The following is a 26733-nucleotide window of genomic DNA, read 5'->3' on the forward strand; positions in this document are numbered from 1 at the left end:
GCGCTCCCTCCGCCCGCTCCCACCAATCCAAACACATCCTCCAGCCTCGCGCCGTCACCGGGAGCTGGATCAGCAGGATCAGGACTGCGTCGACGCATATTCCGACATTTCTCTTTGTGCAAACGGACAAATCGTGAACATAACGGCGCTGCTGGACACCGGGAGGACGGTATGGGGGAGCACGCGGCGTTTCTGCTGTTACTCGCGGCGACCTTGACGCTTTCATCCGAGGTGAGTTTAGCGGAGAAACCGCAGCCTGTGGCGGCTAACCGTTACCTGGGCCAGACTCTTATGCCACCGTAGCTGTCAAACACTAACCCCGACACCCCCTCTCCATACACACACCGTGTTTAATCTTCATAACGACTATTAAAAAATAACATATGCAGATTAGATGGAGTCATAACAACACGGCGTGGCTGCTAATGGATGACATAAGAGCTATTAGAAGGTGCTGCTGCCAAAGATAACGCGATGTAAGGGCTTGTGAGCGGCCCACGCAGCCTTTAATCCTATAAATGGATGTCCTCTGTTTTTAACAGAGGTGAAAATATGCCCTGTGAATCCACCTTAATCGCAGACCTGCAGTGTACACACACAGAGTCGCTGCGCAAAATAAACCACCAAACCAGGAATGTCAGCAATGCTACCGCGGCCTACCGTTAGATGTCAGTGGTTGGTATCTTGGCCCTGTCATGTCGGATGTTATTAATCACGGAGTGTTTTTTTTTCATTCTTCTACTACTCATTAATGTTTGATTTTTACGTTAAGAGAAGTATTAACAGTTTAACCGCTACGCCTTTCGCCGGGTTATAGCACCGAGAAGGGTGTAGGGAGCTAACGGTGGCTAGCTTTTTTCTAGAAAATGACAACACAGCTGTAAATGTCAAGTCCACTGTTAAATACCTGGACGGATTTAAACCCAGTACCATTCTAGAAAAACAAGAAGGGTTGTGTGTAAATAACCCAGCTGTGTCCGGTGACACCAGCCTTTTATTTATTTATTTATTTTTATATAGCGTAGATAATATCGCGCTGGGCCGCCTGGTCCAGCGGAGCTGCGGGGCGGTGAAACTGCTGAGGAGAATGGAAAAAGGATGCAGCCTTATTAGTTTCACACAAGCAAGATGGCGCCTGCAGCTTGGTGTTCCTCTGATGGACCACAGAGGAATATGTTGCCCAGGACAGCTGGAAAAAAGGATGAATGGGCACCTGTAAATCAATTAGTGCATTTTTCCTCGTTGTCACGTTACATTCACGGCGAAGGGGTTGTTTTTCACGCTGCAGGCTCACCAGCCCCTGTGTGTGGTGCAGTGAAAATGTCTCCACAGCAAAATTATGCGGTACACATTATCGACACCATACCCGTGTTTGTCGTGACATTTGAGCTGCATTTGTTTTGTAACGTTGAAATCAGCATTGTGCTGCCTTTTACGCACCAAGCCTCCGGCGATATAGAGATTATAATTTTCCACGAGGTTTGTCATGGTAAGCATACCGAGGATTGTTTTACTCTCTTGCCAGTTTAGTTTACCCCAGCACACACAAGCCTATTATGCTGTAGTGATTTCGCTTTCTCTATTTTTTGTTTTATTGTTTTTTTTTTGTTTTTTTTTTTGTCGTAATGTGAAAATGATATACAAGCCCTGCAGCACCAAAATACATTAAGTTATTTTAGGGTAATCTTGGATTGGTTTACTAGTAACATGCGGCTTTATGAAAAACTGGTTGAGGCTTAAATATGAAAACAGGCAGCGTCACTTTGAAAGACATAAATAAGTAATGGAGTATATGGTAGTGCTGTGATAACGCAAATTTGATATCAATGTGATACCAAGTAAATCAAGGGCCAGTGTTGCCTATACTTTTAACCAGGGAAGGCAGTCATGATTTATCAGAGTCAGAGAGACTTTATTTATCCCCAAGGGGCAATTAAGATACAACAGAGCAGCATGACGTTTAAGAACGCAAAACTGTTCAGCTGACTGGCCGGTCGACCACACGAGCAGCGACCCAGAAGGAGGAGAACTCCCCCCAGACTGAGCTCCAACAGGAAATCAGTTTGAGAAGGGAGGGGGCGGGAAGCGGGGGGTGGGTCTGTGTCAGTGTACATGCGTACGCGTGCGTGTATGGGCTCAAATTGTGGTTAGAAATATTTTGTACTTGTAAATCAGGATTTGTATGTGTAAAAAGAATTTGTGTGTGCGTAAAAAAAGATTTGTGTGTGGGCTTAGCCAAAAAAATATGTGTGAAACTGCATTCAAGTTGCAAGTTACAAGTATGAATTTTGACCCTATTTTTCTTCTGTTTGTCCAATGTCATGTCAATCACAAATTTAACTATCCAATCAGAGAACAGATGGGTTTGGCTATTGGAGGGGTGCTTTATGGAGCTTCAGGTCCTTGAAGGGAATAAATGCCCTTTTACATGCCAGCAGTGCAGCACAGCGTTTTCCTTCATCACCACGAAGGAAAACAGTCTGTGGTGGTCCGAGTTTTGTGTCACAGGTTTACGTGCTTAATACAGGGACCTCCAGAGCCTTTTCAACAGCGTCAGAGTCAGAGATAGAAACGACAAGGAGCAGGTGCATCTAGTACAGGTAGAGCTGCTGCAAAAACCCACAGAGCTCAGCAGCCGGGTCAGCCCTGACTTTGTGTTAAACTCATCCTAAAGTAATAATGGTATTTCTAACCACTGATATACCACAACTTTATCCTTTCAACAGCTACTGAAAGTTAGGGGACCTAGCTTCTATCGGATATTTACATAGAGATCCTCTAGCTTCCAACTGTATTACCCTTCAAGGACCTGCAGTTCAAAAAAGTGCCCCTCTGACAGACAAACCCATCTATTCTCTGATTGGATAGTTAAATTTGTGATTGACATGACATTGACCAACCAGATGAAAGGAAGAAAAATAGGGTCAAAATTCGTACTTGTAACTTGAAACAAATCTTTTTTACGCACGCACAAATTCTTTTTACATATACAAATCCTGATTTAAAAGTACAAAATATTTATGACCACAATTTGAGCCCATATGCGTGTGTGTGTGTTTTCTCCGTGTTCAGCCGAGAGGAAGTCTCCCTTTACTCGATTAGGCAAAAGTCCACAATCTTTGGTCAACACGGGTGGCCTTGAAGGAGGTGGGAGAAAGTCACAAAAACAGTTTTGTCATCTAAGGGAGAATTTTGTTATTCCTATCAGCTTTTGCCTTGAGCATCCAGCTGGTGCCAGGGGGCAGAATGAGGTGAGATGGTAGTTGTTTTGGTCAGTGCGAACAAACTGCATCCAATTTTGCAGTTGGTCTAATGTCCATCACTGGCCACCAGGTCTCTCAATTCCCGATGCAGTGTCACCTCAAGATCTTATCCATATTGCAGAGCCATGAGCTTCTCCAAGATCTTATCCATGTTGCGTTCAGTAAACACAGTCTGAGTACTCACAGCCCTGCCCATTGTTTATCATGTTGGCCAGCCTTATGGGAAACGTCTCCGCAGGACAATCGGGCTCTCCCAAGCCCCGGCTTCTCACCGAGAAGAGGTTGCTTTATGATCTAAAGCATCATCAATCTGCAAATTGTACAATGCAATACAGTTTTATGTGTATAGCAAATTTAAAATCAGAGGTACACCAAAGTGCTTCACAAAATCCAGTAAAAGTACCGGTAGTAGCAAAATACAAATGCAAATAAGCTAGCAGGTAGAAAGCATTGATTAATTAAGCATACAAGGTAAGCAGATATCAAAATAAAACTTCAAAGGTAAAATCAATACAAAACATTGTTCAACAAAACAGAAGAAAAGGGGTTCCATGAGAGTATACTTACAAGAAGCGTACTCTAGATAGCCAGGAAGGCTAAACCAAATAGATACGTTTTCAATTGAGATTTAAAAGTCTGGATCCAATCAGACACGCAAATAGCTTGAGGTAGATTGTTCCAGATGTTAGGTGCAACTGGAGCGAAAGCACGGTCACCTCTGGTCTTTAGCTGTGACCTAGGTTGCACCAAGAGCAATAAGCCTGTTGATCTCAGTGCTCTCCTGGGAATATAGAGGCTGAGAAGATCAGTAAGGTAGCTAGGTGCAATATTTTTTATGATTTTAAAAGTAAGCAATAAGATTTTAAAATCAATGCGATATTTAATGGGAAGCCATTGTAGGTCAAAGAGAATTGGGGTAATAGACTCAAACCTACCAGTTCCATTTAAGAGGCGTGCCGCAGCATTTTGAGAAAGTTGCAGTCTATGTAGAAGGGCAGATTGGAGACCAGTGTATAGGGAGTTGCAGTAGTCTAATCTAGATGTGACAAAGGCATGAATATGTTTTTCAAGATCCTCATGTGGTAAGTATGGCTTGGCTTTAGAGATTAGACCTAGTTGGTAAAAACTAGGTTTAACTACAGAGGACACAAGAAGGTTTTTGAACACATTTTGATGACCACTAAATCATGATTTTCACAGCTTTCAGCTTTTCATGTAGTTTGAGACTGCTTTTTTGGGGTGAGACCTGGAATGCACATCTGCCCCTCTCTGAAGTGCTTTGGGTGAACTTCTGTTGTTTAAACGTGCTATAAGCTGGAATAAAGTAAATGTGACAGTCAACACAAAAAGTTTCAGACATTTTTTAAAATTAATATTTGAGCTTTATTCTTACATTTCCAAAAGAAAATATTTTTTTAACACAATTCAGTGGGCTGTATACTGAACTCGGAGGGTAGAAACAAAGTATCGATCCTATTGCGCTCGTATCGATCCAATACTAGTACCAGCGTTAGTATTGATGCTACAGATATTTGGAGCGAGACACCCACCTAGTATATGGGGTGAATAGCTATGAGTGGAATGATGTGCCCTTCAGCAGATATTAAACCACACACATCCTCAGTTGATATGCCCCAAGAAGATGTAATTAGAAATATAAATAAGTGAGTAATTGGGTAACATAATGCAGACCAGGCAGAACAGCTACTAGAAACAATGGGTTATGACATGCATATTCACAGGAGTCTAATTATGTGCTGTTATTCACAGGCAAACGCATCATAATGTCAGAATTAGTCATTTAATAATTGGCAACAGTTGGCTCAGAGGCTAGCGTTTTGTCAGTGTGCACCATCAGCTTTTTTGTGTTATCTGCCAGAAAATCAAGGCCTCACAAAGGCAAAAACACATAGAGACTTCCACCAATTGTGTCCCAAACAAAAAGGATGGAAAAATATGCTGATAGCAGTATCCTATGAAATCGACTGCCAAACCCGGTTCTATGGAAAGACATTATTTATACCTTATGGGGGTTTTTTCGTAGCTAGAATTTAATACCTTGTAGATTACTTTTATTTTCCCTTCTGAACACTCCCATTGTACTTTAACTAATGGAGTAAAGCCAGACTTGACAGACAGATTAAGAAAACAAAAAATGTGCTGTTCTATGGCAGTAGTATTGTTGAGGAATTTAAAAGCATTCATCTTTATGACTTACTAATCTCACTACTTTATATTTGAAGTATGCAGTAGAATGACTTCAGAGGAACTTGGTACATACAGTATAAGCTGCATGATGAGATATTTATGGATAAGCTATACTTTAGGGAGTTTGGTAGTTTTCGTTATTGTTCTGTTTTATACTTTTTCTCTGTCCAGGTGCCAGATGATGACTCGGTGGGTTTGCTAACCGAGCCCCAGGTGGCCATGTTCTGCGGGAAGCTCAACATGCACATCAATGTGCAGAGCGGCAAATGGGAGTCCGACCCTTCTGGTACCAAGAGCTGCATTGGCACCAAGGAGGGCATCCTGCAGTACTGCCAGGAGGTATTTCAACCGAGTAAAACAGCACTGCAGAGAGAGAGAGGTATGAAGTATTGCAGCAATAACATTCAAATCTCCCATGTTTGCACAGGTGTACCCAGAGCTGCAGATTACAAATGTTGTGGAGGCCAACCAGCCTGTCAGTATCTCCAACTGGTGCAAGAAGGACCGCAGGCAATGCCGCAGTCATGCACATATTGTGGTGCCACACCGCTGTCTGGGTGAGCTTTTTTTAGTCCCTTTGTTACTGAGTGTGTTTATGCATGGTTGCATCTTTAAAAGTGTACAATACATGCAAAAAGGTGTATTTCTGTTGCAGTAGGAGAGTTTGTGAGTGACGCCCTGCTCGTTCCCGACAAGTGTAAGTTTCTGCACCAGGAGCGTATGGATCAATGCGAGAGCCACCTGTACTGGCACACTGTAGCCAAAGAGGTGAGGAGGGTGGCTTTTTGTGTCTGTTTGCTTCCCTCATTGTCCTTCTGTTTCTGTGGTAGCGCCACTGTATGACTCAGTGCTGTCAGCCTTCCCTGGCACTTTCTTCTGAGTTATTCTTGTCCTTTTCTGTGCTGTTTATATTCAGTAAGCCATAGTTCAGGTTTCTGGGTTTGCCGCAATTAGCTCTCATAAGGATTAAACCGATTGAACATTATGGTGTTTGATTTTGGATGCTGTGTGCTGTTAAAATTAGTACTGCGGAGACCGCTCCATGAATCTCCACGACTATGGGATGCTGCTGCCATGTGGTATAGACCGTTTTCGAGGGGTGGAGTTTGTGTGCTGCCCGGCCTGGGCTGAACGGGAGTCAGACAGCGCACAGCTTCAGGGGGAGGAATCCGATGTGTGGTGGGGCGGAGCTGAGAGCGAATACTCTGATAACAGGTACGATCACAGGTGGACTTTGACTCATTTCTGTGCACGCCTGTTGATACAAAGGCTGAACCACCCGTTCTGACCGCAGCATGACCCGCCCAACGGACATACAGCTGGCCGCCAGGGAGGATGACGAGGATGTGGAAGAAGAGGTGGAAACGTTTGAAAGGGATGACAACGGGGATGGAGAAGAAGATGACGAGGAAGTCGATATGACGGATGACCGAGATGGCGATGAGCCCAACGCTAACATCGCCATGACAACAACGACAACCACCACCACTGAGTCAGTTGAAGAGGTCGTTAGAGGTGAGAAATGAAGCAGTTCTGCCCTCTTCTCACTCTCCTTAAGTTTTTTTGTTTGTTTTTTGTTCATGGTTTGATTTCCATCATGTGTCGCTATGTTGAGTTACTTCTGTCTCCCATAAAATTCCAAACCTCACCTTTTGCATTCATGTTTAATTTGCCTATGTGTACATGTCTCAGCGGTTTGTTGGGCTCGTGCTGAGTCAGGCCCATGTCACGCCATGCTGGAGCGTTGGTACTTCATGCCTGAGACGGGCCGCTGCGCCCCCTTCTTGTTTGGGGGCTGTGGGGGCAACAGGAATAACTTTGAGTCGGAGGAGTACTGCCTCGCTGTCTGCAGCAGCTCGTGTAAGTCCCGGGACTGAAGCTACAATCTGAAGTGTCCACATCAGGAGCCTGATTCCTGTCCTCAGGCTGCTACAGACTGTTTCTCTGGCTCGCTCGTTCTTTCTGTCTCTCACTGACCTTACCGTCTGAGGCCTGTTAACCTTTCAGAGCACTGACAACTGGCTGTAGTTTCATTCATTTCATCATTTTTTCCATCAAGATAGAAACTGTATTTTTGAATTGGAAAGCAAAAGTAGACACAAGAAGAAGAAAAAAGAGGGCCACAACATTACAAGGCTGTGAGCAAACCTAGTTCAAAAGGACCAAATCATTGTTAGTTCTACCGGAGAAAAAAAAGTCTTTCAAAAGTGAAAATGTGGCACACATACAGTGTACCAAATAACTGCTGACACTCTGGGGAATATTGCTCATTTTGTTTTTTAGGTAAAAAGAGAAACCCCCCCCCTAACTCTAACATTAACCCTCTCAGGCTCAAATTAAACCTTTTGTTGCTAATGCACAACCAAGTCCTGCAGTGGTACTTCTGAGTAAAAAAAACTCATAAAATATGTATGTGGGGTAATCAGATTGTTAGTTGCAAATCGGCAACGCCTGCCTCGAGAGAGTTTAGCTGCTGCCTTTGTTATAGATTTCACTGTAGCACACACGGTTCAAACACAGCGTTAAACAAACACATGTGGGGTTTTTGGCTAAGAGTGCAGCTCAAATGTTTACATAATTTTCAATAACATTCTTTTGTGTTCTTAACAGGTGTAGCTTGCACAATAGTGTACTCACCTGTGGTAGCTCGATGTTGAAATACATCCTTGCTGGCGTTAACAACAGATAACGTGGCATGTAGATTTTTTTTTTTTTTTTTGGAAATCCTATTTTCCTAGTTAGTTTTAATGTGTGAAATCCTACAAATCAAACTAATTTGCATTGAAAAGTGACTTTAACATTATATAAGTAATATTGTTAAAGTGTCAGCAGGCTTCACAGATCTGTGATTTCACTGCTTCTTTGCAATTCAGATACCTCTTTATGAGAACTCCCTTATAAGTCAAACCCACATATGAAATATGAAAAAAATAAATTTCATTATTTAAATAGGCTGATTACTCCCTGAAACCTCTGGACACTGTGGGTTTAAGCAAATCACTAAAACAGGGTTAATTCTGCTTAATTAGAATGATAAACGAGGGATTAAATGAAGATAAACTGCAGTTTTATTAGTGCGTGACTCAGTGCCAGCAGTGTTTTGTTTTTGTTTTTTTTGTTTGTTTTTTTTGTTTAGTTTAGTTTAGTTTTTTAAATCCTACTGGCCAACAGGAGAGTTTCCATGGTGCAGAGTGGCCATGACACAGTCGTTCACCTCCAAACCATTTAATCACTCATTGAATCATTTCTAACCCGCACCGCCGTCATAACAGTGTGAAGACCCAACGGTGAATGCCACCTTGTGTCTGCATGCGTTTCTATACCCGTGTGTGTCTGCATGCTTCACACTGCAGTGTGTGTTTGTAAAAGAAAAAAAAAATTGTGCCTGCAGCTCTGTAGTAGTGAAGATTCCATCGGTGTGTCTTAACCAGATGTGTGTTGGTGGTGTGTGTGGAAAAAGGGAATGCACTCTTTTAAGTTTTAAGCTGGTTTCCGTTTCCTCACGGCGAAATCATCAGCGATACAGTCGGCCCTCATCCTGACTGAGCAGTCCTTATCTCCATGGTCCCACATTCAACAGACACACAAAACTGTGGGAAACACTTCACTTTCTGTCCCCTGAAATCCTGCTTATCTCTTATGTAAATATTTACATAGAATTTCCATTAATTTTCTGTGTGTACCTAATCTCTCAAGTCCCTAACCCACCCTTTCATCAAACAAGTGGAATTGTTAATAACTGAATGCATTGTGGGTTTCCAGCTGACCAATTTCAGTGTTTTTCCTGCATTTAAACATCTGTCTATCTCTGTTCTGCACCTCAGTTTGCTTTCAACTGCTCTGTGTTTAATTCCCATCTCCCCGTACTCTCATCCAGTACCAACAATGGCCCCCAGTCCTCCAGACGCTGTGGATCGCTACCTGGAATCACCCGGTGACGACAGCGAACACACAGACTTCCAGAAGGCCAAAGAAAGCCTGGAAGCCAAACACCGTGAAAAGATGTCCCAGGTGTGTGTTTGTGTGTTTTCTTATCGTAAGCATTCCTCTCAATGTGATGTAGACCAGCGGTCTCCAACCTTTTTTCGCGCCACGGACCGGTTTATGCCCGACAATATTTTCACGGACCGGCCTTTAAGGTGTCGCGGATAAATACAACAAAATAAAACTAGTACCGGTACCGAAAAACAAAAAAAAGATGACACACGTAAAAAGACCCAGGAAAACCGAGTTAACGATAAAAACGATAACAAAATAACGCTGAAAACCGATTAAAACCCTGAAAACCATACATTTCACACCTGAGCCTCAACTCTCGCGGCCCGGTACCAAATGACTCACGGACCGGTCCGAGGCCCGGGGGTTGGGGACCGCTGATGTAGACCATGACAGAAGCTTAAACGTCTTGCTTTTTCTTTCAATCTGACACTTCAGGTTATGAAGGAGTGGGAGGAGGCTGAGAGGCAGGTCAAGAATCTGCCTCGTGCAGACAAGAAAGCAGTCATCCAGGTAGGAATCAGGCCACAGTGTCTGCTGTAAATGTCTAATTGCCAAAAAGAGTTACATTACATACATATACATTACATAACTGAGATTTATATTATCCAGGACAAATTTGGCAAAAGTTGAAGAGAAATAGAATTTAGAGTTTCTTGGTTACGGGTGCATTTATAAGGGAGATTACATTTAAAGCCAGTTAAGTGAGTTATTATATCTTAATTAACCCTAATGAATTGAATGGATTTAAATGTCCATGGAGTTTGCGATGGGGAGCTAAAAATAAGATTTAATAATTGTAATTGACGATGTGTCAGCTGATATTCTGAAAAGGGTCAGCGAGAGGTTAAACTTACACTTGAGCAGTAAAAGGACGATGGGGTGCTGTCGTCATCCCGATGGGTGGCTGGGCGAGCAGCATGGACATCCAAGTTTATGAACAAGACAATTCAAGAATGAGGCAACGTAAAATTTGAAAATTGATACCATATGTGCATCTACTAAAATACTTGACCTCAAGGTCCACATGTCAAGTCTTCTGAAAATCTTGTAAATGTGATAACTCAAGAAGGCTGAGGAGTAGCATTGGAGGTCGTCAGTATTTTTAACCCTGTGGGTATTTGTTCATATACCGACTGTGTAAAAAGTACTGTATCTGCAGCACTTCCAGATAAAGGTGGAGGCTTTGGAGCAGGAGGCAGCGGGGGAGAGGCAGCAGCTGGTGGAAACCCACATGGCCCGGGTGGAAGCTCTGCTGAACAGCCGCCGACGCCGGGCTCTCGAAAATTACCTAAGCGCCCTGCAGGCCAATCCTCCACGGGTACGTGCACGTCCCCACACACCTAACAACATCCTAATAACAGGAACGCTACATTGATTTAATACTCTAAATTGGTGCCAAACAGTTTCGATCAATGAGTCTTTTGAGGTTGTTTATCAGCAAGGCGCACATGTTTAAGAAGCGTATCCAACGTGTTGTAATTCCACTTATTACATAACCCTGTGCCACCACCAGCCCCGTCAAGTTTTGAGCCTGCTGAAAAAGTACATCCGCGCAGAGCAAAAGGACAGGCAGCACACGCTGAAGCATTATGAGCATGTCCGCACAGTCGATCCCAAGAAGGCTGCTCAGATCCGCCCTCAGGTATCTGGATCAAACAGTCAAAGTCTTTAAGCATCATAAAAATAAGTTACGGCTTTTAAAATAGACACAATCACAAAGTGGGTTTTTTTTCTCATCTCCAGGTGTTGACTCATCTTCGTGTCATTGATGAGAGGATGAATCAGTCGTTGGGTCTGCTCTACAAGGTGCCAAGTGTGGCAAATGAGATCCAAAACCAAGTCGGTATGTGTTTATTCATGTCTTATTCTTAAAAGTCAAAGGTTGAGGACACTCATCACAGTAAATCCCCGAAACATCTATTACTGAGAATTCATCCAAATGTCATTTGTAGCTTCCAGTGCCTCACTGGTTTTAGGCAGTTGGTATTAAAATTAGGTCATAGGTTGCGAAATCTATGAAAGTATTCTTGTTGTTTTATTCACATGCTAAACGCGATTGCTCACTCAGCAAGAGGTACAAGTGCTCAGCAGACATAAAGGGATTATTTTGACAGTCCTATTAAATGGCTGTTTTGTTGCCTTCAGAATGGGAAAAACCTTCCACCTGTCAGCACTTGTCTTACTTGGCATATAATAATAATGGGTGGATGACTGGATATGTAAAGCGCTTTGGGGTCCTTAGGGACTAGTAAAAGCGCTATATAAATACAGGCCATTTGCCATTTACCATTACCATAATAGCATGTTTGTTTAATTGTTGTGAAAGCCGATGACTAAAGTTTTTCACTTATATTTTATGTTGTTTGTTTGTTTGGTTTGTTTGACGGGGCAGTTTACCTGCTGGGAGAAAGTCTTTCTCAATTCGTTCCTAAGGCATGCTGTTCAGGCATGGGTCAAAGGGACCATGCTGGAACAGAATGTAATATTAAAAAGAAATAAAGGCGAGCATGGTTCATCGAAAGACTGATAGCTTAGTTTTGATTTGCGTTTTAACCAAGAAAGGTGAAGCAGAGGAGATCTCATGTAGATATGCCAGTTACAGCATGAGGTGTGTACCAACTCCTACAGATTATATGTAACTGCAAAAGCCTATATTTGACAATGGCAGAAATGTGAATATGCCTTTCAACATTAGTGTAGGGCAAAGCATAAGTCCAGCCACAGTGACAGTAATATTCAACGGACAGAGTCTCAGCTCATAAAAGAGAGTGGAAAAAGTCAGATAATAAATGTTGCATCTTTCATCGGGTTTTTTGCAGTTCCCCTGTTTCACCGTTGTAGTCCACTACAGATGGCTACATATCGAATCAGACCAGTTTTGGCCGTTATTAAGAAAACAAGTGTAATTGCGTTCATCAAAAAAAGTGTGGGAAGCTTGTCTTTTAGGCCCCAAGGTCCCAAGATTCATTCCCTCTACCTGTCCCAAAGGGTCATGCGGAATTTGGAATTTCCTCCTGAAATAAGTGAGAATCAACTAAAACTTGAGGGACTGCTCTAACTTCATGAATTTAAGGCAATTTTTAAATTCCTCGGATGCAAATGTTTCACCTGAGTATTATTACCTTTGTTTCCAGCATTATCCAGTTACTTTTACTGAGGTATTCATTTTTTATTGACAACAAAGTTTATAAATTTTGGTTGTTTCTCTGTTTTTATGTATGTTTATTTTCTAATTGCATGTACTTAACTGTTGTTATGTATGTGCTGCTACTTTGGGCAGCATATGTAAAAAGAGATTCTGAGATCTTATGTTGTCCTGATTAAATAGAAAACTTGAGATTATACAATCTGTGTTATGCAACAACCATCCAAACCACACTTATTCAGTACCCTTTAACTCCCTGTAGTGTGAATTAAAGCGATGCTTTTAACATGTGTTTGAAGTCCACTGATTACAGGACACTAAAACACTGATAATGCAGTTTCATTCCGCCATGATTACTTTCACCACTTTAGGCTATTCTGTAGCCTTGATTTGTTTTTCCCTCTAACCGCCACATTCCTTTCTCGGATTTGTTATCACTTAACCATCTGCTTCATTCTCATTTTGTTCCTTTTCTTTGTAGCAATTATAATGCAGCGAGTTCAGGCGGAGCTGTTTCAGCAAGTCTCTTCACTGCAGAGCGATGGTCGGGTGAGTCAAGTTGCACCAACTCACAAATGCAAAGTCTTCTTTGTGAACGTGGACATTCTGGCATAAATATTGGAATCACATAGACTGACATGACAAAACAAAGTCACTGTAACCACTGACGTGATGGGAGTAGTGTAATTAAAGCGATTAACAAAGAAAATGATGTTGTGATACTGCGCCTGTTTAAATGAGGTTTTATTAGTGATCTTTTCCACATAGACATCATAATTTGATCGGGTTATAAATAAAAAGCCACCCAAACGCCACGTATCCTGATTAACATTCCTCTGTGTTTGCAGATGGATGGCAGGGTGAGTTATGGCAACGACGCTCTGATGCCTGATCAGGCCTACAGCTCGGCTCCTATGGACCCTGGCCTGGATGGGCTGGGGTTCATTCACCCTGAGAGCTTCAATCAGCCCAACACAGAGAACCATGGTAACACACACTACATTTTGTGACATAAATTGAATTTTATTAACTTTTTAAAAATGTGGTTTGATATTGAATATTTTTGTTACACGCTGTATTTCTGTAGTTGAACCCGTTGATGCTCGTCCAATTCCAGACAGAGGACTCCCCACACGGCCTGGTATGTATGTGAAGTCCAAACGGAAACACAAGTACATACTTACATCCTCACTCGTATACATTTACTGCATATTAAGGACAGGTTTCAAAATTCAGGTCGTTTCTAACATTGCACTTGCCAGACCTCATGCTAAGAGTCAGTCGAAACAGCAGCACAGGTGCAACTTGTGCTCCTCTTAAGCAGATGAGAGAAGGAGACTGAAGAGAGAAACCTCAGGGAGTATGAACATAATATAACACTGGCTATATTCAGTTTCACTCAATTCCTGTTATTTAATAAGCACCAGTTCAACAACAGTTGTTATAAGGTGCTTTATACTATATGAAAAAGAGCCTAATATATTAGAGAGAATCCCCTGTGAGGACACACATGATGAAGAGACCTCTGGCAGAACCAGGCTAAAGGAGGGGGAAGCGTTCTGGCACGATTGGTTTGGGGATGAGGGAAATGAGAGGAGGAAGAAGAGTGGCGTCTAAAAGCATCAGGAGCGAAAAGCTAACCTTAAATGAGTGATTTTAAACTGTTAGTTGGAGAGCTGAAAGACAGCAATAAGTTATTACAGTTTCCTGAGTCTTTATAATTCCACTAAAGCTTTCAGGCTTTCTTTAATATTAGGTTGTAGCCTTTTTGATCCTTTTGGAAAAAAAAACATTTAGTGTTTGATAGAGAAGTGTCTCATAGATAAACTTAAGTGAGCTCCATAACGGCAGCGACATCATCACCAAGAATCGGAGCACCACAGTGTGACAGGAGACTCACACCTAATGATGGTGGGATCATGAGGTGAGAAGAATATCTGAGAAATTTTAAAAAAGGTGGTACCCTGTACTCCTGACATTATGGTAGTAACTCATATTTCCCATAAAGAGGGTGAGACAGAGTAGACCGTGACTCACATGCTGTGGTGCTGATTGTGGTTTTGCAGTCTTACTGCACACATGTTCTCATAACACTATAAACACACACAAACAAGATACTGGGCAGTAAAGTGATTGAAATACTCTACAATGTTACAATAATAAGTGGTGTGCATATGTCCATATCAGTGTTGCAACATCTGCACAAAGCTGTTGTAATCCTTTCCTGTAAATGATTTGTATTTGAATCACACGCAAGTTTTCTATCAGTTGCTGTTGGTGAAGGATTAATGATTATAATTGGATAACTTTCTCCCAGCAGTTGACACTTGTGCCAAATAAAAACATCTCAAAATTACAAGGCAGGTCTATATCCAGTTTCGAGATTCATTTGAGATGTGGTTGGCTCCTGGGTTTCGATGAGACTCTTTTAAGTGTCCTTTGATCCACCAAAAATTGTTCAACTACTTGATAGATTAATACGGGGGCAAATAATCCCACGTACTCTGAGGACTTTACAGGAATCCACAGTGTCAAATGAAATCACCTCCTCCCGCTGTTTGTGTATTAAAAGACAGTTTGGGGTTTTATTTCACCTCTAAATGTCTTTCTACTGCTTCATTTCCTATAAGACTAAGGATAAGAATCTTTTTTTTTTTTTTTTTTTAAATCCCAGAGGGAAATTCATATGTCTTAAATAGCTCATCTGCTATTTGGATGAGAATTAAAAGGTCGATGGCTGTGGGTGCAAATGATTTTCTGTTTCTCTCTGTTTTAGGAGAGATGCAGAAATCCATGTGCTCGATTTCTGGGATTAATTTGGGTGATTGATTCTGTGGTTTCAGTGTCTGCCCTGAAGCCGGAGGAGATGCCAGAAGTGCGGATGGACACTGAAGAGAGGCAGAGTGCTGGATATGAAGTTTATCATGAAAAACTGGTAGGAAAACCCAGCAAACCCAGTCATCAAATATCATCTCCTTCAGGGATTTATGACTGACTTACTATTATTATTTTCTTTAATGTCAGGTGTTTTTCGCTAATGACGCTGGATCCAATAAAGGCGCCATTATCGGGCTGATGGTTGGTGGGGTGGTCATAGCAACAGTCATTGTCATTACCTTGGTGATGCTGAGGAAGAAACAGTACACTTCAATTCACCACGGCGTGATCGAGGTAAAAGGCTCACCAGTTTGTGCTCATAGATCAAACACGGTTTGCGTGTTAGTAACTCCTCATCCTCTTGTCCAAAGGTGGATGCAGCTGTGACGCCAGAGGAGCGTCACCTGGCCAAGATGCAGCAGAACGGCTACGAGAATCCCACCTACAAATTCTTCGAGCAGATGCAGAACTAAAAAGCTGCACAACAACATTTCCCCCACAGTGTCAGCCTGCGCTCTGTTCCATTCAGCTCCTTTGCCCTCAGCCCCAGCACCTTCAGCGCCCTGTTCAGGAGGTGAAGGGTGCGAGGATGACTGCATAGCCTGGTTTGTGTCTTTGAAAGTAAGGAAAGGAGACATTTTTGTCAGGGGTTTGGGCCAAAGAAAACTGATATGGAACAAAGCCTCCTTAAATCCCTTGATTGTACAGAGCTAAGCATTACCCAGCAGCCCGGTTAGACAAAGGTATCCTGTTACACCTACACATTTCAGTCAGCCCCTGGAGTTCTCATAGCATTTGTACTGGAAAACCCCTCGTCGACTGTTTATACAACATCACGGCAGTAAGACACCCACAGCCGAAACTTGTAATTTACCAATTACTCCCTCACTGCTCCTCAAACCGGTCCGACGAGAGCTCTCAGAGCGACCCGTCGCACGAATAGTGTTTCAGGTTTATTTTTCAAAAAATGAGAAAAAAATGAAGAAAAAAATACATAAATATATACAATCAAAAATATGTAAAAGCAGGAAAAACATTTTTTTTTTAAACGTGTAATATATTAAGACAGAGATTAGCTGTAAGTATATGTAGTGCATGGCAATATTGATGACTGATTAAAAGTATACTGTATGTGAAGGTCCTCAGGACGAGGAGGGGAAGGGGGGGGGGGTCCTCTCCCTAGATATTTTAGAAGGATTGTACATTTCTGGCGTCTTCTTTGTGACATGAAGAAAAAAACGAGTATTCAGAATCCGGTCTGCTTTGTCGTCACAGACTTGCTTTAACTGAATCTTGGCTCTTTATTGCTCATCTCCATGCTTCACTGTTGTGTTAGCTGCATGGGCAGAAAAAAAAGCTCTATGTATGTAATATATGAAGTGTAATAGTATCCGAAAGGAAGATGATTGTGTTACTTGTTTGCGTTCTATGCACTCTTGTCATTTTTGGGAGTTTTGATTATTGCCACCAAATATTGCTGTTACAGTCTCTGATGCCAACTGTCGCTGCACTTTGGATTTTTCTTAGAAAGAGGCTCGAGGTTCAAACCTTTTAAGATGGAAAGTTTTTATGAAAGCCTATCATTCCACTGTCTTTGCTGTAAATAATTCAGATGACGACACCTTCCTTCACTTCCATTCCCACTGCCAGTCATTTCTTTCCCAACCCCCCTTCCCTCATGTTTATCCTCTCCTTCTTGCTGTGTCAGCAATATTGTACATTGCGGCACTTTGGGACGTCGTATGTGAGCATTTCATAAATAGGACTGTTTGGGCGTGGGGAAATCAGACATTTTCTCCTCTCTGGACACATCCCTCCACCAAATGTCACATTCTATTTTTCTACATCACCAATGTATACGTGTTTGTCCTGTGCTCAATATTTCAGCTCCTGTCGAATCTGTAACTTATTAGGAGGAAACATGGCCCTCTCTCTAAATTATTAACCATGAATGTGACATATTGTGCATTTCTATGAGAAATACAACACATATCGCCTGCACATTGCACCCACACGTGGATAGACACTGACTGAAGCTCTTAATCAGGCAAATGTTTCAATTTGTATTGATGCTCACTCTGGGTATCTTTGGAGCCTAGTGATGAAACAAACTCTTTGTCCCTCTGCTCATTGATTCAGTGACCTTTCTCTGTGTGTAGTTAAATGAACAATTTGCTTAGAAAAAGCTTTCTACACTCACTATACCATCAATAAAATTTTGAATGTACATAGAAGCATTTGGGTGTCTGTCAATGTGAGTCTTAAAAAGAGAAACTTCTCACACAGCTATTAAGAAAATGCTTGCCACTTTATTCCCCCAGTGGACAAAAAGGGTCCAATAATTCAGGGAACAAACACTAAATAAAATACAAAACGGGTCCTCTATAAATGGAAAATATGAAAATACACTTGCCCTTGTGGCTATCAAAAACATGAAATACCGGTATATACAGTGGAAATGGTCCTAACTACAGACAAGGAACACACAACACAAAGCTCTTAACTGGATTTTTCAGTCACACTCAAGCATTCAATGACATGCACGCAACAATCAGTAATCAGAAAGACATTCTCCCTTCATCCTGAACACTCTTCTCTTGGTTAGAGTAACAGAAAAGCTAAAAAAAACTTCACCTGTCTCAGTCTAACTTGAATCAAACTGTAAAGACAATAATAAAGGTGGTAATCCACGCTGATCAGAGACCAGCTTTGCATTTCTGTGTCTGAGAGACGTTTTTTATCAGCAGTGGAGCGCACGTTTTGTCCGCAACACCTGACAAGCGCTATAATGTGACGACCTTCAGCTGTCCTTGTCTAGCGTCGTGGTGGCCAGGGTCACTGTAGTGATCGGCTGCCCGATGCCGTGCATCTGCATGCGAGCCAGTTTCTTCTGCTCGCACTCGGTCACCAGGCTGTTGAGCTCAGCAGCGCTGTAGCCAATCAGAGTCCTCAGGTCACACACAAACTTGTAGACAAAGCGCTTTCCCTGCACCTTGCAGATCATGTCCCCGTCGTAGTAGTATCTGAATGAAAATACAAAACTCAGAATCACACCAAAGTATATCAACTGATGAGAGACAACAGATATGCAGATGGCTTTCAACAAATGAATAATGGACAATACATCAGTGTATCCGTTCTTTTATATTACAGCAGCTTTACATTTTAAAATATCAGAATAATCAGGTTTGTTCTAAGTTCTCTTAGTAGCAGAAAGAACCTCTCTTCTTCCTCTTCATATCCTCCTATCTTGGATCATCACTCCTGCCTACAGGCCATCACTACTAGGGTGACAGTCAATCAGCTAAATATCAATGGCAATAAAACTTATCCTGACTTCACAAAATAAACCATTTTGTTGTCTCTAAAGATGGTTGTCAGGTCCACACTTCCCAAAGTGTCAAAAGTCTTAAAGTCATCTTGAACAATACTCTTTATCGTCCACATCACATTCGGCCTACTACCACCCACTTAAGATTTCTAGACTTCTTTCTCAACACAGCACTCAAGTCCTGGTTGCCTCCCATTTGGATTCCTGCAATACCACTCTCTCTGGTCTCCCAGAAAATCTCCTTAATCAGCTCCAGACGGTACAGAACTCTGACCATATTACAGCCATTCTCATCCAGCTTCATTGGCTCCCTATTCCTCAGCATATCCAATGCAAGATTTTCCTTCTCGGTGACTTGGCAGCCCCATATCTTTCAGACCTCCTTCATCCTTACACCCCTTCCCTTTGCTCAGCTTGAGCTGCTCTCCTGCTGAGCGATGAGTGCCAGAGCCTTTAGGTGTGATGCACTTTGTCTTTGGAATTTACTTCCACTTCACTTTTATCGCCTAAATTCTTTGACACAGTTCAAATCGCACCTCAAAACCCTGCTATAACTAAGCTACGACCATTTCATTTATAAAGTGGGCATGTTGCACTACATGTATAAAGGCTCATTTACACCATGGTGCCCTGCTCTCAAAAACCTGACAGATGTCACGCTGTCTGTGAAGCTGGATTTAAGATAAGTGTTTAAAGTTTTGAGCGCCATCTTGTGTCAGTACAGAATGTGTCATCTCCAGGTTAATTGGTTAATTACTGCTAATAGACTTACAGTAGTTTATTTTAGCTAACTAATAAAAAACCCCAAAAAAAACCAATAACTCAGTCAGAAAAAAGGGCACTGAAACTGAAAATAAGGGGATCACTCTTCTGCTGTCCCTGGCTGCAACAATGACATTTTTGTTAAGAAATCAAGGCTCTACTGTCCACTTTCACTCTGTCTCTTAAGCAGTAAGTGGTTCTCCGTTGTTTGGCTAGCTACACTGACAGGAAAATCCCCCTTTTAGCTGTAATGTTCAGGCTTGCAAAGGGTGTGTTTGAAGGGCGCCAAAAAATAAAATGTACTATTGTTTTTATTATTGTTATTACCACATAAGGGAAACAGTCAGCATCATCGGCCTACTACTGGAAATATTCTGTTTTAAGAAGACTGCTGTCTGCGTCTGCAGGAGGAAGCCTTGCTAACTTGCAGCTACACTCTAAATCGACTTTGTACTGGAAAGTTGGCAGCATGTTTAAAGTCAATCTCACTGCACCAGACATTTGTCTGCGGTGCCTGTGAGGTAATGGCTTATGTCTGGCTCCAAACTTTAGATAGAGTGCCACAAAAAGTTGCCATTAAACAAAAACACACAAACCTGAGGGCTCGACTGAGCTTCTCATAGTTCATGGTAGGCTTGTTCTTGCGTTGCCCCCATTTCTGTGCCACGAGCTCAGGCTGGTTGAGTTTGAACTCTCCCTCCTCGCCTACCCAGGAGATGCAGTCTCTTGCGTCCTTGTCGGTCAGCAGCTCGAGCAGAAACTGCCACAGCTGGATCTGACCATTGTTACCTGACAACAGAAAAACAACACAAAGTATTTGAAAAAGATTATTCAAATAAAATGTGTGTATCTGTAATAAAAAGACAATTTAACAGCCACAACTGATTAGAACATAACATTAGAAATGGTAATAGGAGTATTTTGTACCATTACTAAATCTGCCAATTCTAAATGTATTCAACTATTTAGTCTAAAATAGCGCATTAAGGAAGGTTTTGTCAGACAAAATGGCTAAAAACGTTGCATTTTCAGTTTGAATGCAAAGCAACATTACTGTCAGATTGTAAATTTAAAAACTAAAACCTAAAATTGGTGACAAAACTATCCCTGAACACTTTTGAAAACTTTCTGACTTTACAAAAAGTGAGTTGCCTAGAGAGCGGCTGTGTGCGTGTGTCCTACCTGTACGGTTCCCAGGTGAGCTGCGCTCCTCCCCTCCTGAAATGCGAGGTGCTCTGGGACCACGGTTCTGTTTCAACACCTTTATAGCAGTGGGTGTGCTCACTTGAGCTGGGATTATCTGCACAGCTGGAGGAACAGATGGGAAAACTCTTCATTAACATGTGTTTTGGATCTGAATCTATTTAATAAATAACTTCCTGTTAAATATATGGATTTTGTCCAGAGTTTAACGAGCAGAACTATGTGGAGGGCATGGTCATGTATAATCAGACAAGATAACCCAAACAACCGAGGGAATTTACAAAGTTTAAACATAGCACAATAAAGTTGATTATCTTTATCTGGACGTTGGTGATGAAATGTCTCTCACTGAAAACACAATGTTCCCTCTAATTTTTCACGTGTCTGAGCGAACACACAAACTCCCTGAGCGGTCCCTTGGACCACTGTGAGCAACAGCAGACTTGTACACTGTGGTCACGCCAGCATCGAATCCATCCAAGTTACATGGTTTATTAAAATAATCAAATTACAGCATTTACATTTATGTTAGACTGGTTTTAATTAACTGCTTTAGCCCACTTACAATGAAAATTAATAAATAAATCTTGTCCATGACCTGTTTAGTATGTTAACACTATTGGAACTCCAATTTTGAAAACAAAATTTTCTTTCTTCTTTTTTTTTTTAATAAAGCTGACTTGTATTATGAGTCAGTGGTCTGGGACAGAGTCCTGTAACTCTGTCTGCAAAATACAGTATATAATGACCAATGTTGGGCAATTAATTATATAGTTCTTCAAAAAAGAGTTATGCAAACAAAGTTTTTTGCAGCTGTTTACCTAAAAATGCGGCCAAGGCGGGGTTTTTTTTTTTTTTTAAAATAAACATTGCAAACTATTTACAGAACATCGTTCTAATTCCATACGGGAGCAGACAGTCACTTACTGACTAACACTGCAAAAGAGAATTGTCAGAGTATTAATTTTAATTTCAATTCAGGTTAGATTTTATTTTGTGCGCAACGCAGATTTTCTGTGCGCAGAGACCGTGCCAGCAGTGCGCAATTGCGCACACGCGCAGCTTAGAGGGAACATTTGTTCATCACTCATCCATTTGAGTTCTTCAGTGTAAGGTAAACAGTTATTTTAATTGTCTTTTGGATGATTTTTCACGCTAACACTTACGCTGATCAATCGTGACGGTGGCGTCTCCTCCAGACTGGTCCTGGCTGGCCAACACGTCTGAAATTAGCACAAAATATTAGTTTCATTTTGGCATGAAAACACATTTTATTCCATCAGCTGAAACAAACATTTGAGTCAGACCTACATTTGCGAAGGAGTTCCAGGTGACTCCAGAGTATCTCTCCATTGGGCACTTTCTGAAGGAACTCCTCCTGAGTGAAAGTGCAGAGGTCTCGTCCCTGGATGTGAATGCTTCCTATTTCCATCTCATCAATGTTAAACTCTTTCATTACCCACACAGCCCAGTGGATCACCTGATCAGCAGACCAGAGCATAGGGTCTGAGGAGAGAAACCTCACACATTACCAACCGTGTTTGTGTCTTTGTTTGTTAGCACAATAATGATTGTTTTCCACTACAATAAGGTAGTTCATTCAAGTATTCCTCACCGTACGGTATGCCCAGGCGGACTTGCTCTTTCCGGTAGCCTTCGAGAGCTGCGGCCCAACGTGTAACCTGCTCTGAGGTCTCATCAGACAGGGAAGACCGCTCTACAGCAATAAGCTGTCCCTCCTCCACCAGAGCACCCTCTTCCCCTGCTGCATCTGGATCAATCACTACTTCAACTGTTTCTACTGGCTTTACAATCTCCAAGATGTTCAACCTCTCCTCTCCTAGAAACAAAAGTAAAAACAATGCATTTTAAAATGTACTCTCTCTTTACTAACTTGAGTACTTGATATGAAATGTGTCACGCTTTTGGTACCTGGTTTGGTTATTATCTGCAGGCTGAGCTGCACTGTGCCATCGGTCTTTACTCCCTGATCGAAGAGACTGTGATCAGGGTGGAGCTAAGAGGAAAAGAACAGATAAAGCGAGACAGCAGTGAGAAACAGTTCAACCCAGGACCAAACAAAAATCATTTAATCATGAACAGATTATGAAAGGTGTCATTATCTAATTCTTACCTGAATGTCCTGCAAACAAATTTCATAAGCATCCAATGAGATTTGGATACGAGGCTCCAAAAGCTTCTTCAGATTACCAATTGGTTCGTTTATGTCGATATCTTGCTGAATCAAGTCTGACGCAGTGATGGTCTGCTCCTCAACACTACAAATCAAATAACATGAGACAGAAATGTAAAAACACAGCTGCTGCATGAACAAATTAATTGTTTTATTTATGCAATCATCTCTCTCACCCTTCTTCCAGGCATGCCTGTTTCTCCCGTTCATCTATCTCGATCTCTATCATCTCTTCTGGCTCACTTTTAGACATTCTGCTGGGAGATAACGTTTTACCAACACGAATATAAAGTGACACATTAAACAAAAATTACTGTCAACCAGATAATCAGCATAAAAGAAAAGAACCAATAAACTCTTAATTAGGTAGCTGGTCACACTACCTAATTAATCACTTAAAAAATGCTAAAATTAAACTAAAACTATAATTAGCTTCTATCCTCCTCTTCACTGTTAAATTAAACAGCTAATTTTAATTAGAAAACCCAAAAATCTATCCAGCACATCAAATTGATGTTTGTAGTGATTATTAATGGCATTCCATCCATCCATCTCCTCTTGCTTATCCAGTTTACGTTCACAGCTGGGCGGGAGTCCAACCCAGGTGATGGTGCTAACCAACACAACACCATGCTGCACTGACTTATCAATGCATGTGCTTTTGTTTTGGGTTTTTTGGAATAACTTTATAACATGAGATGCACCATTATTTTTTTTTCCAAAGTAGGCCTCTGGGGGTCACTACACATGTAAGAAGGACTGGTCCACATATATTTATATGGGGAAAGAGTCTTTGTTACCTTAGTTACTTTTAGACAATCCATAAACAAAAATATATTTTAATCAGAATTTAATTAACCCATTTGTAAAGACTAATATTAATTAAATTTATTTTTAAATCACAAAAATTATATTAAACAGCCAAAGTTGGTGCAAGCAAATTTTGGTTTTGTAAAACAAAATTATAACAAATACAGTATGAAATCATTAAACAAAATTTATCTTTTTAATCAACTAATAAATAAATCAAGTAATATTTTTTACCTAAAATTGTAAAAAAATAAAAATAAAAAAGTTGATTTTTGATAGAACTAATAATCATTTAAAATACTAATTTAAAGTTAAAAAGAACTAAATAAAAGTGGATATTTAATTGATCTTTTATTCTTCTACTAAATTTCTAAACTTACTTTCTTAAAAATATTTAAGTAAAAATAAAGTGAAAATAAACATAAAAGTGGTTGTTTTGATATAGCTTGTAATCTTCTAATAAATTCCTAAAATAAAACATACTTGAAAAACGATATTTAATAGATCTTTTAAACTAATAAATTATTAAACGAATAATTACGTTCTTTAAAAAAGTTTAAAAATAAATATGAAACTAGGTATTAACAGGGCAATATCACTACAATAACACCTTTCTGTTGTAATTTCTTTAATCGAAGTAATACAAACAACTAATACATACTACAGTGTAAATAACAATAACGACTTCACTGTCGTGTAACTTAAAGAGCATACTGTGCCTGTTAAATAAAACAGGGCACTTTGATGGGGGTTTTCTACCATAAAGGCCTCTCAGCCTCGACTCCTCATTGGCCGTCTACAACAGTTCAGTGACTGCTAACGTTAGCCAACTCGAGGGCGAGGCTGTGGCTTCTAAAGGCCAACTAGTAGGCCAGTAGTTACAGAAAATAGTAACCACGTATAACTACACGTCCAAAAAACGTGTTGGAAAAATTCACCAAACTCAAATTTATGCGTTAGGCTACACGTGTACAGTGAAGCAGGCCTACAAAAAACAAGTTAGCTTCAATATAGCAACGCGGGGCGAGGCAGCTGCATTACACAACCATCGATCCCGGCGTGCTAAACAACCGTGAAAATATCCTATAAACTCCGAGTGCTTCGTAACTTCAGCAAATCTTTGTTAAAGCACACTTTAACTCTGCACGTAGAAAACTTTTAAAACGGAAATAGAATAAACGGAAACAAAACAGCATAGGGCAAATGGAAAGGAGCCGGAAATCCTGGCTAAGGTTTTACAGCGTTGCAAGACTTCCGAGAGCAGCGATGATCGATCCAACGACAAGTTTTAGAGGAAAGCGACCGAGATACACTGAAACAACGCTCGTTTAGACGTGTAAATGGATAATAAGGAGAAGAAAGAACTAAAAAAATCTGTTTCACCGCGTATGGAATTATACCCACCCTGAGTTTGTGGTTGGACGGTAATCAGCACCGCGACAGTACGCAGCTTCTCCACTGTGCTGTTAGCAAAACAGCTAACTAGCGACTGCTATAACAACCAACGTTATTTCTATTTTCAAGCCGAAGAGGAAGCAAAAGTCCGAGGGAGCCAGCGTTAGCCTAGCCTTTGTGGAAGTTGGCTAATACTGTGGGTTTCTGCCTCGTAGGTGGGCGGCCTCTTCCCAGCAGGCTGACTAGGAATCAACAACACGCTAGCTAGGTTAGCTTTGCTGCTTGAGCTACATAAAATAGCGGGAACACCCCAGATACAACAAACGTGACGACGGTGTGGTACATTTTCCTCACAACAAGCATATATGTCTCTGAAATAATCATACCTCTTAAAATTTAGACCTTCAGAGATGTTGATGTTCTATTGTGGAAGATAATCGGCAAAAAATGCACACAGTCGAGAGATATCATGCAAGTTTTTAGCCAACTACACTCAATCTGAGGAGGGGCGGAGACTAACCGGAGAGACTGTAGTTACCTTAAAGTCTGTGTAGTGGAAAAACCGCCAGCTAAATGTTTCAATAGTAGCTGGACGTGCCTTTCTCAGCTCCAACTTTGTGGCAATTTAGGAACAAATGTCTAGTCCAGATGTATCCTGACTAGATAGCATTAATGGCTAAATAAAACTGCCTTTTAATAGGACCAACTGTAAATATAAAGGTAGTCTCTTGAAAATGTTACCATAAATTTAATCAGTTTTACTGCAACCATGCCCTCCCGTAACTGATTTTTAGTTTTTCTCCTTAATGTATGCTACAGACTGTTTTCAGTACTGAAAAGCATGTGAAAAGCAAAAGTTTTGTACTGGGCTATTTCAAATATTTGCAACAGTTCCTCTGGGCAAAGAAATGAGCTGTGTGCATCCCCACATGATCCTCTATCTCAACTTCTTTTTCCTTTTAGGAGTAGGCTGAATTTTCCGCCTTTGACACACACCACCTCTGTAAAAAGCAGATTTCTACTAAGATTATGTTATTCTCGCATTTTTTTTGGTGTTCTCTTTTCTAACATGTTGGGGTTTTTTGCTTTAAACTTCATTTTAAGTTGCTATTATATTTTTATTTCTGGTTATTCCTACTTTTTATTTTGTACAAAACACTGTGACTGTCTGTCTGTGAAAAGTGCTACATTATAAGTAAATATATAAACTTTTCAGGGTCTAGTTTCAGTTTTTTGTCCATGCCTATATTGATGTGCATTATTATCACTGATGGGATTATAACTAATAGGAAAGCTAAATCATTAAAGTTTTATAGAAAAGCGCTATACAAATACAGGCCATTTACCATTTACTTTGATGGGTATAGACCCTACATGTGTTTTTGCTTTTCTTTTTTTTTCATAAAGGAGCTGCAAACATAATGCAATGGACCAGCCAATCTATCCACTAAACATGTGGTTATGTTTCCTTTTGATTCCCTGTAATGTTTTGACATGTAAAATATAGAGATTACTAAATAAATATCTTCTGATGAAGTCCATAGCA

At 40.9% G+C, this 26733-nt stretch overlaps 2 protein-coding genes across 6 annotated transcripts; one reads left to right on the forward strand and one right to left on the reverse strand.

Moving 5' to 3' along the window:
* Positions 1 to 5: 5 nt before the first annotated feature.
* Positions 6 to 17726, forward strand: LOC146650972 (amyloid-beta A4 protein-like). Of its 3 annotated transcripts, none has more exons than XM_085385332.1 (18): positions 6 to 231; positions 5643 to 5810; positions 5899 to 6028; positions 6130 to 6239; positions 6496 to 6686; positions 6766 to 6986; positions 7164 to 7331; positions 9349 to 9482; positions 9906 to 9980; positions 10630 to 10788; positions 10984 to 11112; positions 11214 to 11313; positions 13097 to 13164; positions 13464 to 13602; positions 13703 to 13756; positions 15459 to 15550; positions 15640 to 15786; positions 15864 to 17726. In XM_085385332.1, the coding sequence occupies exons 1-18, from the start codon at positions 172 to 174 to the stop codon at positions 15963 to 15965; spliced, it is 2247 nt and encodes a 748-aa protein (XP_085241458.1). In that variant the 5' UTR covers positions 6 to 171; the 3' UTR covers positions 15966 to 17726. The 3 variants fall into 3 exon arrangements, with proteins under 3 accessions (XP_085241458.1, XP_085241459.1, XP_085241457.1); XM_085385331.1 differs by having other exon boundaries at positions 8 to 231; positions 6127 to 6239; XM_085385333.1 differs by lacking the exon at positions 7164 to 7331 and having other exon boundaries at positions 6127 to 6239.
* A 53-nt stretch (positions 17727 to 17779) lies between these two features.
* gabpa (GA binding protein transcription factor subunit alpha) lies at positions 17780 to 25709 on the reverse strand. Of its 3 annotated transcripts, none has more exons than XM_085385335.1 (10): positions 25574 to 25709; positions 23159 to 23236; positions 22923 to 23067; positions 22721 to 22805; positions 22404 to 22628; positions 22100 to 22294; positions 21955 to 22011; positions 20768 to 20893; positions 20182 to 20374; positions 17780 to 18515 (listed from the first exon to the last, which is right to left on the reverse strand). In XM_085385335.1, exons 2-10 carry the CDS (start codon positions 23233 to 23235, stop codon positions 18293 to 18295), a joined length of 1326 nt encoding a protein of 441 aa, XP_085241461.1. In that variant the 5' UTR covers position 23236; positions 25574 to 25709; the 3' UTR covers positions 17780 to 18292. The 3 variants fall into 3 exon arrangements, with proteins under 3 accessions (XP_085241461.1, XP_085241463.1, XP_085241462.1); XM_085385337.1 differs by having other exon boundaries at positions 23159 to 23239; positions 25574 to 25701; XM_085385336.1 differs by having other exon boundaries at positions 25197 to 25673.
* Positions 25710 to 26733: the final 1024 nt, after the last annotated feature.

Source organism: Rhamphochromis longiceps, linkage group LG16 (assembly GCF_057381845.1).
Source record: "Rhamphochromis longiceps isolate RC_006_pf linkage group LG16, R_longiceps_female_GT1.1, whole genome shotgun sequence".
NCBI lineage: Eukaryota > Metazoa > Chordata > Actinopteri > Cichliformes > Cichlidae > Rhamphochromis > Rhamphochromis longiceps.